Source organism: Lytechinus variegatus, chromosome 2, assembly GCF_018143015.1.
Source record: "Lytechinus variegatus isolate NC3 chromosome 2, Lvar_3.0, whole genome shotgun sequence".
Lineage (NCBI taxonomy): Eukaryota > Metazoa > Echinodermata > Echinoidea > Temnopleuroida > Toxopneustidae > Lytechinus > Lytechinus variegatus.
This window is the reverse complement of record NC_054741.1, coordinates 57,144,200-57,158,926: the sequence shown is the minus strand read 5'-3', so window position 1 is coordinate 57,158,926 and position 14,727 is coordinate 57,144,200. Positions and strand designations below refer to the sequence as shown.

The following is a 14,727-nucleotide window of genomic DNA, read 5'->3' as shown; positions in this document are numbered from 1 at the left end:
GGTAATATCATTTTTTCTTCACGAGTAATGACATAGACATTTTTCTATTTTCAATACAAACAATGCATCATGTAATAAATATTACTCAACTGAAGATTTTACTTCTAAATTTAGAGACACAGAACACAAATTCAGTTTGCTTCACGTTAATGCCCGAAGTTTGAACAAAAACTTTGAATCAGTGGAATCATTACTCTTTACTCTAAATAATTTCAAATTATCCATTATTGGTGTCACGGAAACATGGCTTCATAATAATTCACCTAACATATTCAACTTGCAAAACTATAATCTTATAAGGCGAGATCGTGAAGATCAAAGAGGAGGTGGTGTAGCATTTTACATCAATGAACACTTGCAGTTTAAAATAAGAAAAGAAATATAATTAAAACAAAGTGAAACTTTATTCTTAGAAATCATGAAGCCGAAAGGCAAAAATATAATTATTGGGCTAGTTTTATACAGACCCCCTCATGGCAATGCAAATTCATTTTGCGAAGAGCTTGAAACATGCCTTCATACCATAACAAAAGAAGATAAACAAATATATTTAATGGGTGATTTTAACAATGACCTGTTATCCCAAAATAATGAAAACGATTTATTCCTACACACTATGCATTCATTTGGTTATTATCCCCACATAGATCAACCGACCAGAATTAATAGCCATTCATTAACACTTATCGACAACATATTTTCAAACATACTAAACAGAGATACTTCCAGCGGATTAATAATATCTGATATAGCTGATCATTTACCGGTTTTTTTATTATGTGATAATGATATTTCAAAAGAAAATTCACCCAAATCTACAATGTATAGTAAAGAATCACCAATCAATATTGAATCGTTTAAAAGTGATCTTGCGATTGAGGAATGGTTAGATGTATTTAATGAGTCAAATTCAGATATTGCTTACACAAATTTTAACCGAAAATTGCAGAAATATTACGATAAATATTTTCCTCTATCACCTATCAAAAAAATAAAAGCAAAAATGCCATGGATTACTAAAGCTATTCTACGATCCATACATACCCGAAATAAACTATACAAGACATTTTTAAAGAACCCTTCTATTCAAAACAAAAATAAATATAAAACTTATAGAAATAGACTAACCAATATAATTCGGGCTTCTCGCTAATTGTTTTATTCCCAGAAACTTAACAAAGTTAAATCAAACATGAAAGCCACATGGGAGATAATCAATGATTTGATTGGCAAGAAACCCAAAGTATTACCTAAAGACAATTTCACAGTTCATGCTGCTGCAATAAATTCAGATGATGTAGCTGATACCTTTAATTCCTTTTTCGTTAACATAGGACCCTCTTTGGCTAACAACCTTGCCAGACCAAACCAAAGTTTTGCAAAATTTCTTCCCACACCCATCAATTCTTCCCTATTCTTTAACCCCACAAATGTTCAGGAAATAATTGAAATAACAAAAAATCTCAAATCCAGCAAATCACAGGGATATGATAGAATTAGTACTTTCCTTCTTAAGCAGATCATACATTATATTGTCTCTCCATTGTGTCATATTTTTAATCTGTCGATCAGCACCAGTAAATGTCCAGATTCCCTAAAAATTGCAAAGGTAAATCCTGTTTTTAAAAAAGACAATCCACACGAAATAACAAATTATAGGCCTATTTCTACTCTCCCCAGCATATCCAAAATATTAGAGAAGATTATTTACAAAAGACTTTATAAGTTCCTAGATACTTTTCAGTTTCTAAATTCAAACCAATATGGATTCAGGAAAGGGCATTCAACTGATTAGGCTTTAATACAAATATACGATAAAATTACAAATGCAATGACAAATAAAGAACACATAATAGGAGTATTCATGGACCTATATAAGCAAAGCATTCGACACTCTTGACCACCAGATTTTACTTAATAAACTTGAAAATTATGGAATTCGGGGAATCGCACTATCATGGTTTGAGAGTTATTTGTCTGATAGAAAACAATATGTCACTCACAATAATATTTCTTCTAACTTTCAGTCAATAAAATGCGGAGTTCCACAAGGATCGATCCTTGGCCCCTTACCTTTCCTTATATATATTAATGATTTGACTACTGTAACGCCTTTATTATCATTTGTATTATTTGCCGATGACACAAACATTTTTTGTTCAAACACTAGCTTAGAAACTTTAGTAGATACATTTAATCGTGAATTACCTAAACTATCTTTATGGTTTAAATGTAATAGGCTCTCACTTAATTAAGACAAAACAAAGTTTATGTATTTTACGCATACAAGTTCACATATTGCTGAGTTTCCATACGACATAAGCATAGATAATATTCCACTCAAAAGGAAAAAAGAAACAAATTTTTTAGGTGTCACAATAGATGAACATTTAAATTGGAATGAACATATACGTTGTATAACTACTAACATCTCCAGAAACGTAGGTGTACTTTACAAAATGAAAAACATAATTCCTCATACTACACTCGTTCTACTATACAATTCATTAATATTGCCGTATATATCGTACTGCAATATAGTTTGGGCAACGTGGGCAAAAACTAAAATTAATACAATATACTTATTACAGAAAAAAGCAATTCGAATTTGTACTAATTCGCAATATTTATCACACACAAATCCATTATTCCATAAACTAAAGACTCTAACTATTTTTGACATAAATTAATTTCAAAGCTTACTGCTTATGTTCAAATACGTAAATAACATGCTCCCACCTTCATTTCACAATTTTTATACTATGAACACATCTATCCATTCATACCCTACACGGAACTCTTCTAATTTCCATTTAATCAACCCCAAATTGCTTATTGCGCAGAGATCCATATGACACCATGGTCCTGATTTGTGGAACTCTCTATCAGAATCTATAAAAAGATCCACGTCTCTTTACTCATTTAAGGCAAACGTTAAATCTATGTTGATATCAGAATATTTGAAGTAAAATTTCTGTGTCAATGTGTCATCATTAAAGCATCATCACCATCATCCTCTCCATCGCCTTCATCTTCACCATTTCACCATCATCTTCATCCTTATCATCTCCATCTTCATTGCTCAAATTACATTACTGCTGTTTTTCATGAAATGTACTGTATATCGATTCTGCTGTATTAATGTATTATATTAATCAATGAGTTTTAACCTGGGGTTGTCATTTTTTCAAGCAATCTGCTTATGATGACAATCCTCCTGCAAATTGTAAATGTTAACTAATTTGGTATGAGATCAGTTTTGTTTGTAATGATAATTTTAGTACATTTAGTTATGATTCATGCCAAAAAAGTTCTCAATATACTATGTTTGTTATGTTATGGAAAATGTATTATATACGAATGATGCAATTGCAGAAGTAAACAATAAAATCAAATAAAATCAAATCAAATTAAAATCTGTTTTCTTAAATATTAAAATCGTCAAGGAAATTGGAGATTCTTTTGATATAAAATGTACCATAAAATTTAATTGTTGTGTACTTTCAGTTTGATTTCAGTGGGATTATCGAAATTTGGTTTTGAAAGTCACGGACCCTTCAACAAGATCAAAGACAGTCGCCTTCACATTCCTCGTCGCGCGCTGTCCATTGCTTCAATAATTTCTTGGATAACCGTTGATGGGGCTAGACTCGTTGTGACCAGTGCGACGGAGACCGAAATATCATTTTAGCATCATGATTGCTGTGATCTGGTTCTCTGGAGTTTAGTGCCTGCCATTTTGTCTATATTGTCTTGCTCTTGTTATAAGGTAATACTAATTCTGTGAACAAGTTTGATTGCATAAGAACAAAACGATGATAGATATATCAGTGTAATTCAATTCACTACTACCCATGATGGAATGATTATATTTTAGAATAGATTAACGAAAAATGAAGATTATCATTTACCCCAACATTCCTATTTACAGAGAGGTAAAGACGGATTATTAAGATAAGCTGTGTCAATTCGTATGATCAAAGTCAAATGAATAAAAATAGAATATGACGAGTACCCATTTACTACACCTTGGTGGAGAGTCCAAATGAAGAGAAACTCTGCCAAAGAACACGAGTGCTGCGGTGGGATTTGAACCCCGGACCTTATGGTCCAAAGCCCGGAGACCCATCCAAAGAGCCACAGCACCTACGCACCTCCAATTTGATTAGGATGTATGTCACAACGTGCGTGCATGGTCGTAGACAAATGATACCCCCACGGAGAAAAAAAGGCACTTTCACATGCATGCTCACTTGGCCACTTTCTTGAGACATTCACCCCTTCACGCACACACACCCACGCACACAATATACACACACCTTCCTCACCATTACATCGTACACATAAACCCCCACTCACCCTCACCCGCCGCGCACAAATACACCCCCGCAGACAAAACCCATAACACACTCCTTTATTAGCCCTTTCCACTCACACCCTCCCTCACATACCATCTCCTTGCACGCACGAATGAGCTCCTCGACTAATACACCTTCACCTCCTCACCACACATCATCCCTCGCGTTAAATCCCACACTTAAACCACACTCCCACAATCCGTAACTCCTCACCCACAGACTATAACAGTATATCCTTCAGCATTAGCCTTCCGCACTTACATACATGCTCACTCACTCCCTCCCTCCCCCACCCTCACCCGGCCACCACCTCCCTCACTCAAACTACGTACAACCCCACACAATTAAAAGGTCTACTCCCTCCTGAGCTAACCCTCCCCCACTCACATGAACTCATGAACGCTCTGACCCTCCGGCCCTATTGACGTATACTCCCGTATACTCACTCACCCACCAACCTTCATTAATCACATACATTCTATGCCCTCACCCCCCCCTTAGGACTATTCCCAACAATCACCCACACCCTCCCGCATTAATGCTCCCTCACACATAAATCTTTACCCTTAAACATCCACCCTTAACAACACAAACGTCCCCGGTTGATTGGTTAAATGTAAGAAATGTCCCCAGAAGTGCATCCTTACAAACACACACAATCACAATCTTTTCTTTTGAAGTTTCAGGTAAAAACTTCGTAGAAAGAAAGCAAGGAAGAAGGGTATGAAAGGAGAGGTCTGAGCCTTGTAAGCTAATACCCAGTTTTGGATCGGGGGGGGGGGGGGGGGGGGCATATCCGGTCCGCACCCCCTCCGTTTGAGAGTCAAAGCAAATATTCCCAATGGGAATATGTTGTTCATATACCAGTGAGAGGACCCTCCCCCATTTTTTTTGCTTGTGAAATTGTACGTGGAACAAAATGACCTTCGTTTTTTATGCTTTCATGTTTTCAAGCAATACACTGAAAGCCCTGATTGTAACGACTAGTTAGAGTTGCAATATTATCTCTCTATTATTTTATTCGATCAATTAATCTACAGAAGAAACACATCTATGTTACATTATGTTTCTTGTGTCAGGTAAATCATATGCGAATAAAACTAGACTTCTTAGCGCATATAATGTCAAAAGGAATTATATCGGTGTCAATATTTTTTCGCCTCATTTAGGTAAAGGTGTCTTTTCAACTGTTTTCAGAGATTTTTATTATAATCATAAGGATATATGGGGATTATATTTCATATTGGACTCTACTCTTTAAAAAAAGAAGAAAAAAATGAAACAGTCTAACAAATTCTTCCTTTTTATAAGTGATTTAGGATTGATCTACAGAGAGAACTGTACTTCGTGTCACAGTCATGAATGTATATTAATAGGTGTCGATTGTGATCTCTATAATGAATAAAGATCAATTGAAATGTATTAAAAAGTCAAGTTTTTGGGTGCACTGAGTTTAACATTTACATATGAATCATAATAGATAAGAGTTCTCGTATTCTTGAGTAACATACGGTTTAGAATGTCTGAGGAACATGAAGAAATAATACTTAAAATGGATACCTTTAAGAGGAAAAACTAACTTATCAGAGGCTTTAAGAGTACAATCATGCCTAGAATCATACGATTTATACTACATTAAGTCATCCGGCATACACACTAATATAATGAGAGTTCCTGTTCTAGTTATAACACTAATTTCGAAAAATTATGATAAAGAGGGCATAACCAAGGCCAACTACAGATGGAAACAATGTTACACTAAAGCCAAAAATTCTGTAAAGTTGGTTATCAAAGTAAAGATATCCAATATAGTAGGTGATCCGACCGATGACGAAGAAGAAGACCAAGACGGGTATCACGGAGAGTTGATCAAGTGGGAGACTTGATGCCAGGGCTAGGACTGCTCCGATGTGTAAGACTGTCTGCTCCAAGGTATTCTGGAGATTCCTTTGGCGGGTCAAGAAGTCTCGATGTCTGACGGGGTCGACCGGAGCGGTTGGATCTGCCCCGAGGGTGTCGATGTTACTGAATCGTTTGTTTCCAACAGCTCTGATGCCCATGAAGAGGGGCAGGATAGAAAATGCCAGGCAACGGAAAGCATAGGTCAGACGTTCACCATCCGACTTCGGGGCGTTTTTGGTCGGTATAAATGGAAGAGAACCTGCCTGGTAGAGGTAAAGAACGAAGGCCATGAATGCTATTGCAATGGATGCAAACTTCACCACTGTCCATTGTTGACCCTGAAACATGTTGGAAGATTAAGATTTCTGTTTGGGAAGTGTAAACTGATAAAATTGCACAGCTATTGGTTTTTCGACGACTCTTAGTCCCCGGTCTTAGTCCCTCTCAGAAAGAAACCGTTTGTAGTTGATCAGCTGTTTTGATATGTTCATAAATAAGACAATAATTACAACAAGCTGAGTTTGTTCGACGGAGCTAAAGCAGAATAGCAGTATAGATTGTATCAAGATAAGGTTACACTTCTGCAGACCTTGTGTTTTGATTGAATCCAGAATCATAAGTCTGCGTTTACTAATGTTGAGCTGTATTTCAATCAATTGAATGTGATTTACTCATGAAAAGGAGTGCCTAAAAAGGGCAAAGTTTGAACTTTACCATTGATCTGGACTTTGATTTATAAACACAGAAGAGAGATTTTTTTCAAGTACGTTTACAATGTACTTAGTGTAGAATTTCCTGTCTTTGAAAAAAACAATTAGCAAGGGTATGTACGTGACTTGAATGCCATGCCAAAGAGCTTGGTGAACTTAAAGGGAAATCTAGAATTGGTCCTAAAATGTTGTGTTGGAGATCGAGAGGAGAAAAATAAATAAAACAGAATGATAAAAGTTTGAAAGAAATCGGACAAGCAATAAGAAAGTTATGGCTGCTTCAAAAGACTATAGATTTCAAATTGGCAACAGGATAAGTAAATTATGACATGGGGTAAGGACAACTTTCACTTAGGCCATGTACTGAATTATCATGGATTTGTGGTTTCCCCGAAGTACCCATTCCCCTGGGGCAGTAATCTAAATATAAATTTGGTAGTATATTGAATTATTTCCTCATGAAACAAAGTCATAAATACAAGTAAAATTTGTGAGAATTGTTTTTTCTCTTTAATTAGCCATTTTATGCATTGGACCACATGGAACAGTCCTTGCCTTATACCACTATGACACCACTTATGCAGCCAATTTGAAGCGTCCATGGGTGAAGTCAGGGGCGGAAATCTCTCCCAAAGGTAGGGGGATAAGGGGCTGGAAAATGTGACAAGCAAAAAAAAAAATAGGTTATCACCCCCAAATTTAAGGTCATTTCGACGAAAATTGATTTGACAAGCAAAAAAAAAGGTTATCATCCAAAAAGTAAGGTCATCTCGTCCGAAAATACATGTTTTTTCGATTTTGAATGATGTATTTCTTACCATCATCATGATCATAAAAGACCAAAATAATAGGGGGACATTTGATATTGTGTCCCCCCATTCTATTGTGAGTAGGGGGGACACGTCCCCTCTGGGATTTCCACCCATGTGTAAAGTGATAACCAATATTTACAACTTTCCAAAATTCATAACTTTCTTATTGTTTGTGTAATATTGTTTTTAACCTTCATCTGTCAGCTTGTCTGATTTTTCTTTTCCCTCGAAAAACAAGTTGGATTCCTCTTTCAAACTGGTCATTTCATTTAGTCTATATTTGAAACTTATTTGAACAAGGTCCAATCCCTAGACAAAATGATAATGCTTGAATGAATTGAGCTTGATGGTGTATACAATGAGTGTGATATACAGATTTATATGGTAAAATGAGATAGCTTTTGTGTGAACCAAGAAAGTGCCTTTAAAGATTATCTAGTGCAAAGTTGATGCCATCAGAAAAGGACCCCCCCGACGTAGATTCTTCAATCCTTGACAAGCTTTTGGGACCTTGATTGAATGACGAATTTTTAAACATTTTTATTTCATAAACTCGTCCGGCACATAAAAACATGTATGAAATCGTTTATAAATTTCTTTTATTTCTTGGAGGACATGATATGAATAAACCTATTTCCATGTATAAAATACGAAAGAACATTGTGAGGATATATCCTTAGTTTGCTCATTGAAAATTCATGTAGACATAAACGGTTTAACCAAAATAATGCCATTCTTTAAAATGTCATTTGTCGATCAGCCCTTGTCCGATGTTGATAAAATCTTCCGTGTATTGTTTGTCTGATTTCAGCCTGGAGTACCCCTGTAGTTCTATCTTTTCAAGAGAAAAAACATATACTGTAAAATCATAACGGGTGGCTTTTGCACGACAAAATTATCTTGTGTTTTTGGATCACATGCATGACAGGTACGAATCAAAACATCAGATGGCGCTTTGAATGGTATGATCAATACTAAATCATGGTAAAAACGTTTTATTGTAAAAGAGATATCGTCAGACAATTTTTAAATAATTTTGATTTAAGGTGTTTCATCAAAATATAAACACTCAATGTTTCCGAGGTTTGCACATGGACGTATTTCTCATATATTTATTACATTTTAATTTAAAAAAATGTGAGAAGGAAGTCCATGTGCAAACCTCGGAAATATTGAATGTGTGGGCGTTTTTTTGTGTATAAAGTGAAATAAATTATTTTTATTATCTTAATCTAAATCTGTTCAAATCATATTATCTTCTTATGTGTGTGTGTGGGTGTGTCTGAGGGTGAGGGTGGGTGTGTGTGAAAATATGTGAGAATAAAGAAATGTGAGAAAGAAGTCCATGTGCAAACCTCCTCACCCATACCTTAACAGTATCCTTCAGCACCAGCCCTCCGCACTCACATACATGCTCACACCCTTTTTTTAATCGTGTATATTACTTTGTATGGTATATTACTTTGAATGGTAAATGTAGGACCCCAAGGAAGAACAGCAGTATTTTGCAAATACAGCTGAATTGGGTGATCCCCCGTTATTGTATGTATCTCTCTTGTATATTGTATATTTTTTTATCTGATTTCGGAAATAAAACAAACAAACCCTCCCCCCACCCTCACCCGGATACCACCTCCCTCACTCAAACTACGTACAACCCAACACAATTGAAAGGTCTACTCCCTCCTGAGCTAACCCTCCCCCACTCACATGAACTCACGCACGCTCTGACTCCTCCGGTCCCCATTGAGGTATACTCACCCACCAACCTTCACACACACACACACACACACACACACACACTCTATGCCCTCACAATCTCTCTCTTAGGCCTATTCCCCCACAATCACCCCCGCCCTCCCGCATTAATCCTCCCTCACACATAAATCTTCACCCTTCAACATCCATCCTACGTCCCCGGCTGATGTTAAATGTAAGAAAATGTCCCCAGAAGTGCATCCTTACAAACACACACAATCATTTCTTTTGAAGTTTCAGGTAAAAACTTCGTAGAAAGAAAGCAAGGAAGAAGGGTATGAAAGGAGAGGTCTGAGCCTTGTAAGCTAAGTACCCAGTTTTGGATCGGGGGGGGGGGCATATCCGGTCCGCGCCCCCTCCGTTTGAGAGTCAAAGCAAATATTCCCAATGGGAATATGTTGTTCATACACCAGTGAGAGGACCCTCCCCCATTTTTTCTTTGCTTGTCAAATTGTACTTGGAACAAAAGGACCTTCGTTTTTTATACTTTCATGTTTTCAAGCAATACATTGAAAGCTCTGATTGTAACGGCTAGTTAGAGTTGCAATATTATCTCTCTATTATTTTATTCAATCAATTAATCTACAGAAGAAACACATCTATGTTACATTATGTTTCTTGTGTCAGGTAATTCATATGCGAATAACACTATGATTCTTAGCGCATTTTAATGTTAACATGAATATATTTCTATGTCAATATTTTTTTTCCTCATTTAGGTAAAGGTGTCTTATCAACTGTATTTAGAGATTTTGATCATAATCATAAGGATAGATGAGGATTATATTTCATATTGGACTCTCCTCTTTAAAAAAGAAAAAAAAAGAAACAGTCTAACAAAATCTTTTTTTAGAAGTGATTTAGGATTGATCTACAGAGAGAACTGTACTTCGTATCACTGTCATGACTGTAGAGAGATATGGTGCCGATTGTAATGTATATCTCTATAATGAATGAACATCAATATAAATGTATTAAAAAGACAGGTTTCTGGGTGCACTGAGTATAACATTTACATATGAATCATAATAGATAATAGTTCTCTTATTCTTGAGTAACATACGGTTTGAAATGTCTGAGGAACATGAAGATACAATACTTAAAAATATATTCCTTCTAAGAGAAAAACTAACTTATCAGAGGCTGTAAGAGTACAATCATGCCAAGAATCATACGATTTATACTACATTAAGTCATCCGGCATACACGCTAATATAATGAGAGTTCTTGATCTGGTTATAACACTAATTTCGAAAAATTATGATAAAGAGGGCATAACCAAGGCCAACTACAGATGGAATGAATGTTACACCAAAGCCAAACGCTCTGTAAAGTTGGTTATCAAAGTAAAGATATCCAATATAGTAGGTGATCCGACCGATGACGAAGAAGAAGACCAAGACGGGTATCACGGAGAGTTGATCAAGTGGGAGACTTGATGCCAGGGCAAGGACTGCTCCGATGTGTAAGACTGTCTGCTCCAAGGTATTCTGCAGATTCCTTTGGCGGGTCAAGAAGTCTCGATGTTTGACGGGGTCGACCGGTGCAGTCGGATCTGCCCCGAGGGTGTCAATGTTACTGAATCGTTTGTTTTTAACAGCTCTGATGCCCATGTAGAGGGGCAGGATAGAAAATGCCAGGCAACGGAAAGCATAGGTCAGACGCTCGCCATCCGACTTCGGGGCGTTTTTGGTTGGTATAAATGGAAGAGAACCTGCCTGGTAGAGGTAAAGAACGAAGGCCATGAATGCTATTGCAATGGATGCAAACTTCACCACTGTCCATTGTTGACCCTGAAACATGTTGGAAGATTAAGATTTCTGTTTCGGAAATGGAAACTGATAGAATTACACAGCCAACAGTTTTTCGACAACCCTTAGTCCCCCGTCTTAGTCCCTCTTAGTAAGAAACCGTTTGTAGTTGACCAGCTGTTTTGATATGTTCATAAATAAGACAATAATTACAACGAGCTGAGTTTGTTCGACGGAGCTAAAGCAGAATAACAGTATAGCGCATCAAGATTTAAGGTTATACACTTCTGCAGACCTTGTGTTTTGATTGAATCCAGAATCATAAGTCTGCGTTTACTAATGGTGAGCTGTATTTCAATCAATTGAATGTGATTTACTCATGAAAAGGAGTGCCTAAAAAGGGACAAGTTTGAACTTTACCTTTGATCTGGACTTTGATTTATAAACACAGAAGAGAGATTTTTTTCAAGTACGTTTACAATGTATTTAGTGTAGGATTTCCTGTCTTAAAAAAAATAATTAGCAAGGGTATGTACGTGACTTGAATGCCATGCCAAAGAGCTTGGTGAACTTAAAGGGAAATCTAGAATTGGTCCTAAAATGTTGTGTTGGAGAGGAGAAAAATAAATAAAACAGAATGATAAAAGTTTGAAAGAAATCGGACAAGCAATAAGAAAGTTATGGCTGCTTCAAAAGACTATAGATTTCAAATTGGCAACTGGATAAGTAAATTATGACATGGGGTAAGGACAACTTTCACTTAGGCCATGTACTGAATTATCATGGATTTGTGGTTTCCCCGAAGTACCCATTCCCCTGGGGCAGTAATCTAAATATAAATTTGGTTGTATATTGAATTATTTTCTCATGAAAGAAAGTCATAAATACAAGTAAAATTTGTGAGAATTGTTTTTTCTTTTTAATTAGCCATTTTATGCATTGGACCACATGGAACAGTCCTTGCCTTATACCACTATGACACCACTTATGCAGCCAATTCGAAGCGTCCATGGGTGAAGTCAGGGGCGGAAATCTCTCCCAAAGGTAGGGGGATAAGGGGCTGGAAAATGTGACAAGCAAAAAAAAATAGGTTATCACCCCCAAATTTAAGGTCATTTCGACGAAAATTGATTTGACAAGCAAAAAAAAAAGGGTTATCATCCAAAAGTAAGGTCATCTCGTCCGAAAATACATGTTTTTTTCGATTTTGAATGATGTATTTCTTACCATCATCATGATCATAAAAAGACCAAAATAGTAGGGGGAAATTTGATATTGTGTCCCCCATTCTATTGTGAGTAGGGGGGACACGTCCCCTCTGGGATTTCCACCCATGTGTAAAGTGATAACCAATATTTACAACTTTCCAAAATTCATAACTTTCTTATTGTTTGTGTAATATTGTTTTTAACCTTCATCTGTCAGCTTGTCTGATTTTTCTTTTCCCTCGAAAAACAAGTTGGATTCCTCTTTCAAACTGGTCATTTCATTTAGTCTATATTTGAAACTTATTTGAACAAGGTCCAATCCCTAGACAAAATGATAATGCTTGAATGAATTGAGCTTGATGGTGTATACAATGAGTGTGATATACAGATTTATATGGTAAAATGAGATAGCTTTTGTGTGAACCAAGAAAGTGCCTTTAAAGATTATCTAGTGCAAAGTTGATGCCATCAGAAAAGGACCCCCCCCCCCGACGTAGATTCTTCAATCCTTGACAAGCTTTGGGACCTTGATTGAATTACAAATTTTTAAACATTTTTATTTCATAAACTCGTCCGGCACATAAAAACATGTATGAAATCGTTTATAAATTTCTTTTATTTCTTGGAGGACATGATATGAATAAACCTATTTCCATGTATAAAATACGAAAGAACATTGTGAGGATATATCCTTAGTTTGCTCATTGAAAATTCATGTAGACATAAACGGTTTAACCAAAATAATGCCATTCTTTAAAATGTCATTTGTCGATCAGCCCTTGTCCGATGTTGATAAAATCTTCCGTGTATTGTTTGTCTGATTTCAGCCTGGAGTACCCTTTAGTTCTATCTTTTTGAGAGAAAAAAACATATACTGTAAAACATATACGGGTGGCTTTTGCACGACAAAATTATCTTGTGTTTTTGGATCACATGCATGATAGGTACGAATCAAAACAATCCATATCAGATGGCGCTTTGAATGGTATGATCAATAGTAAATCATGGTCAAAACGTGTTATTGTAAAAGAGATATCGTCTGACAGTTTCTAAAATAATTTTGATTTAAGGTGTTTCATAAAAATATAAACGCTCAATGTTTCCGAGGTTTGCACATGGACGTATTTCTCATATTTTTATTACATTATAATTAGAAAAATGTGAGAAGGAAGTCCATGTGCAAACCTCGGAAATATTGAATGTGTGGCGTTTTTTGTGTATAAAGTGAAATAAATTATTTTTATTACCTTAATCTAAATCTGTTCAAATCATATTATCTTCTTATGTGTGTGTGTGGGTGTGTCTGAGGGTGAGGGTGGGTGTGTGTGAAAATATGTGAGAATAAAGAAATGTGAGAAAGAAGTCCATGTGCAAACCTCCTCACCCATACCTTAACAGTATCCTTCAGCACCAGCCCTCCGCACTCACATACATGCTCACACCCTTTTTTTAAATCGTGTATATTACTTTGTATGGTATATTACTTTGAATGGTAAATGTAGGACCCCAAGGAAGAACAGCAGTATTTTGCAAATACAGCTGAATTGGGTGATCCGCCGTTATTGTATGTATCTCTCTTGTATATTGTATATTTTTTATCTGATTTCGGAAATAAAACAAACAAACCCTCCCCCACCCTCACCCGGATACCACCTCCCTCACTCAAACTACGTACAACCCCACACAATTAAAAGGTCTACATCCTCCTGAGCTAACCCTCCCCCACTCACATGAACTCACGCACGCTCTGACTCCTCCGGTCCCCATTTAGGTATACTCCCCACCAACCTACACACACACACTCTATGCCCTCACAATCTCTCTCTTAGGCCTATTCCCCCACAATCACCCCCGCCCTCCCGCATTAATCCTCCCTCACACATAAATCTTCACCCTTCAACATCCATCATAGGTCCCAGGCTGATGTTAAATGTAAGAAAATTTCCCCAGAAGTGCATCCTTATATAAACACACACAATCACTTCTTTTGAAGGTTTAGGTAAAAACTTCGTAGAAAGTAAGCAAGGAAGAAGGGTATGAAAGGAGAGGTCTGAGCCTTGTAAGCTAATACCCAGTTTTGGATCGGGGGGGGGGCATATCCGGTCCGCGCTTCCTCCGTTTGAGAGTCAAAGCAAATATTCCCAATGGGAATATGTTGTTCATATACCAGTGAGAGGACCCTCCCCCATTTTTCTTTGCTTGTCAAATTGTACTTGGAACAAAGGGAC

General features: G+C 36.6%; 2 protein-coding genes across 2 annotated transcripts; both read right to left on the bottom strand.

The window, feature by feature from the left end:
• Positions 1–5,362: 5,362 nt before the first annotated feature.
• LOC121409528 (transmembrane protein 79-like) lies at positions 5,363–6,907 on the bottom strand. Its single transcript, XM_041601446.1, has one exon. The coding sequence runs from the start codon at positions 6,605–6,607 to the stop codon at positions 6,050–6,052; it is 558 nt and encodes a 185-aa protein (XP_041457380.1). The 5' UTR covers positions 6,608–6,907; the 3' UTR covers positions 5,363–6,049.
• A 3,185-nt stretch (positions 6,908–10,092) lies between these two features.
• LOC121409526 (transmembrane protein 79-like) lies at positions 10,093–11,618 on the bottom strand. The gene has a single exon (XM_041601445.1). The coding sequence runs from the start codon at positions 11,340–11,342 to the stop codon at positions 10,785–10,787; it is 558 nt and encodes a 185-aa protein (XP_041457379.1). The 5' UTR covers positions 11,343–11,618; the 3' UTR covers positions 10,093–10,784.
• Between the last annotated feature and the right edge of the window lie 3,109 nt (positions 11,619–14,727).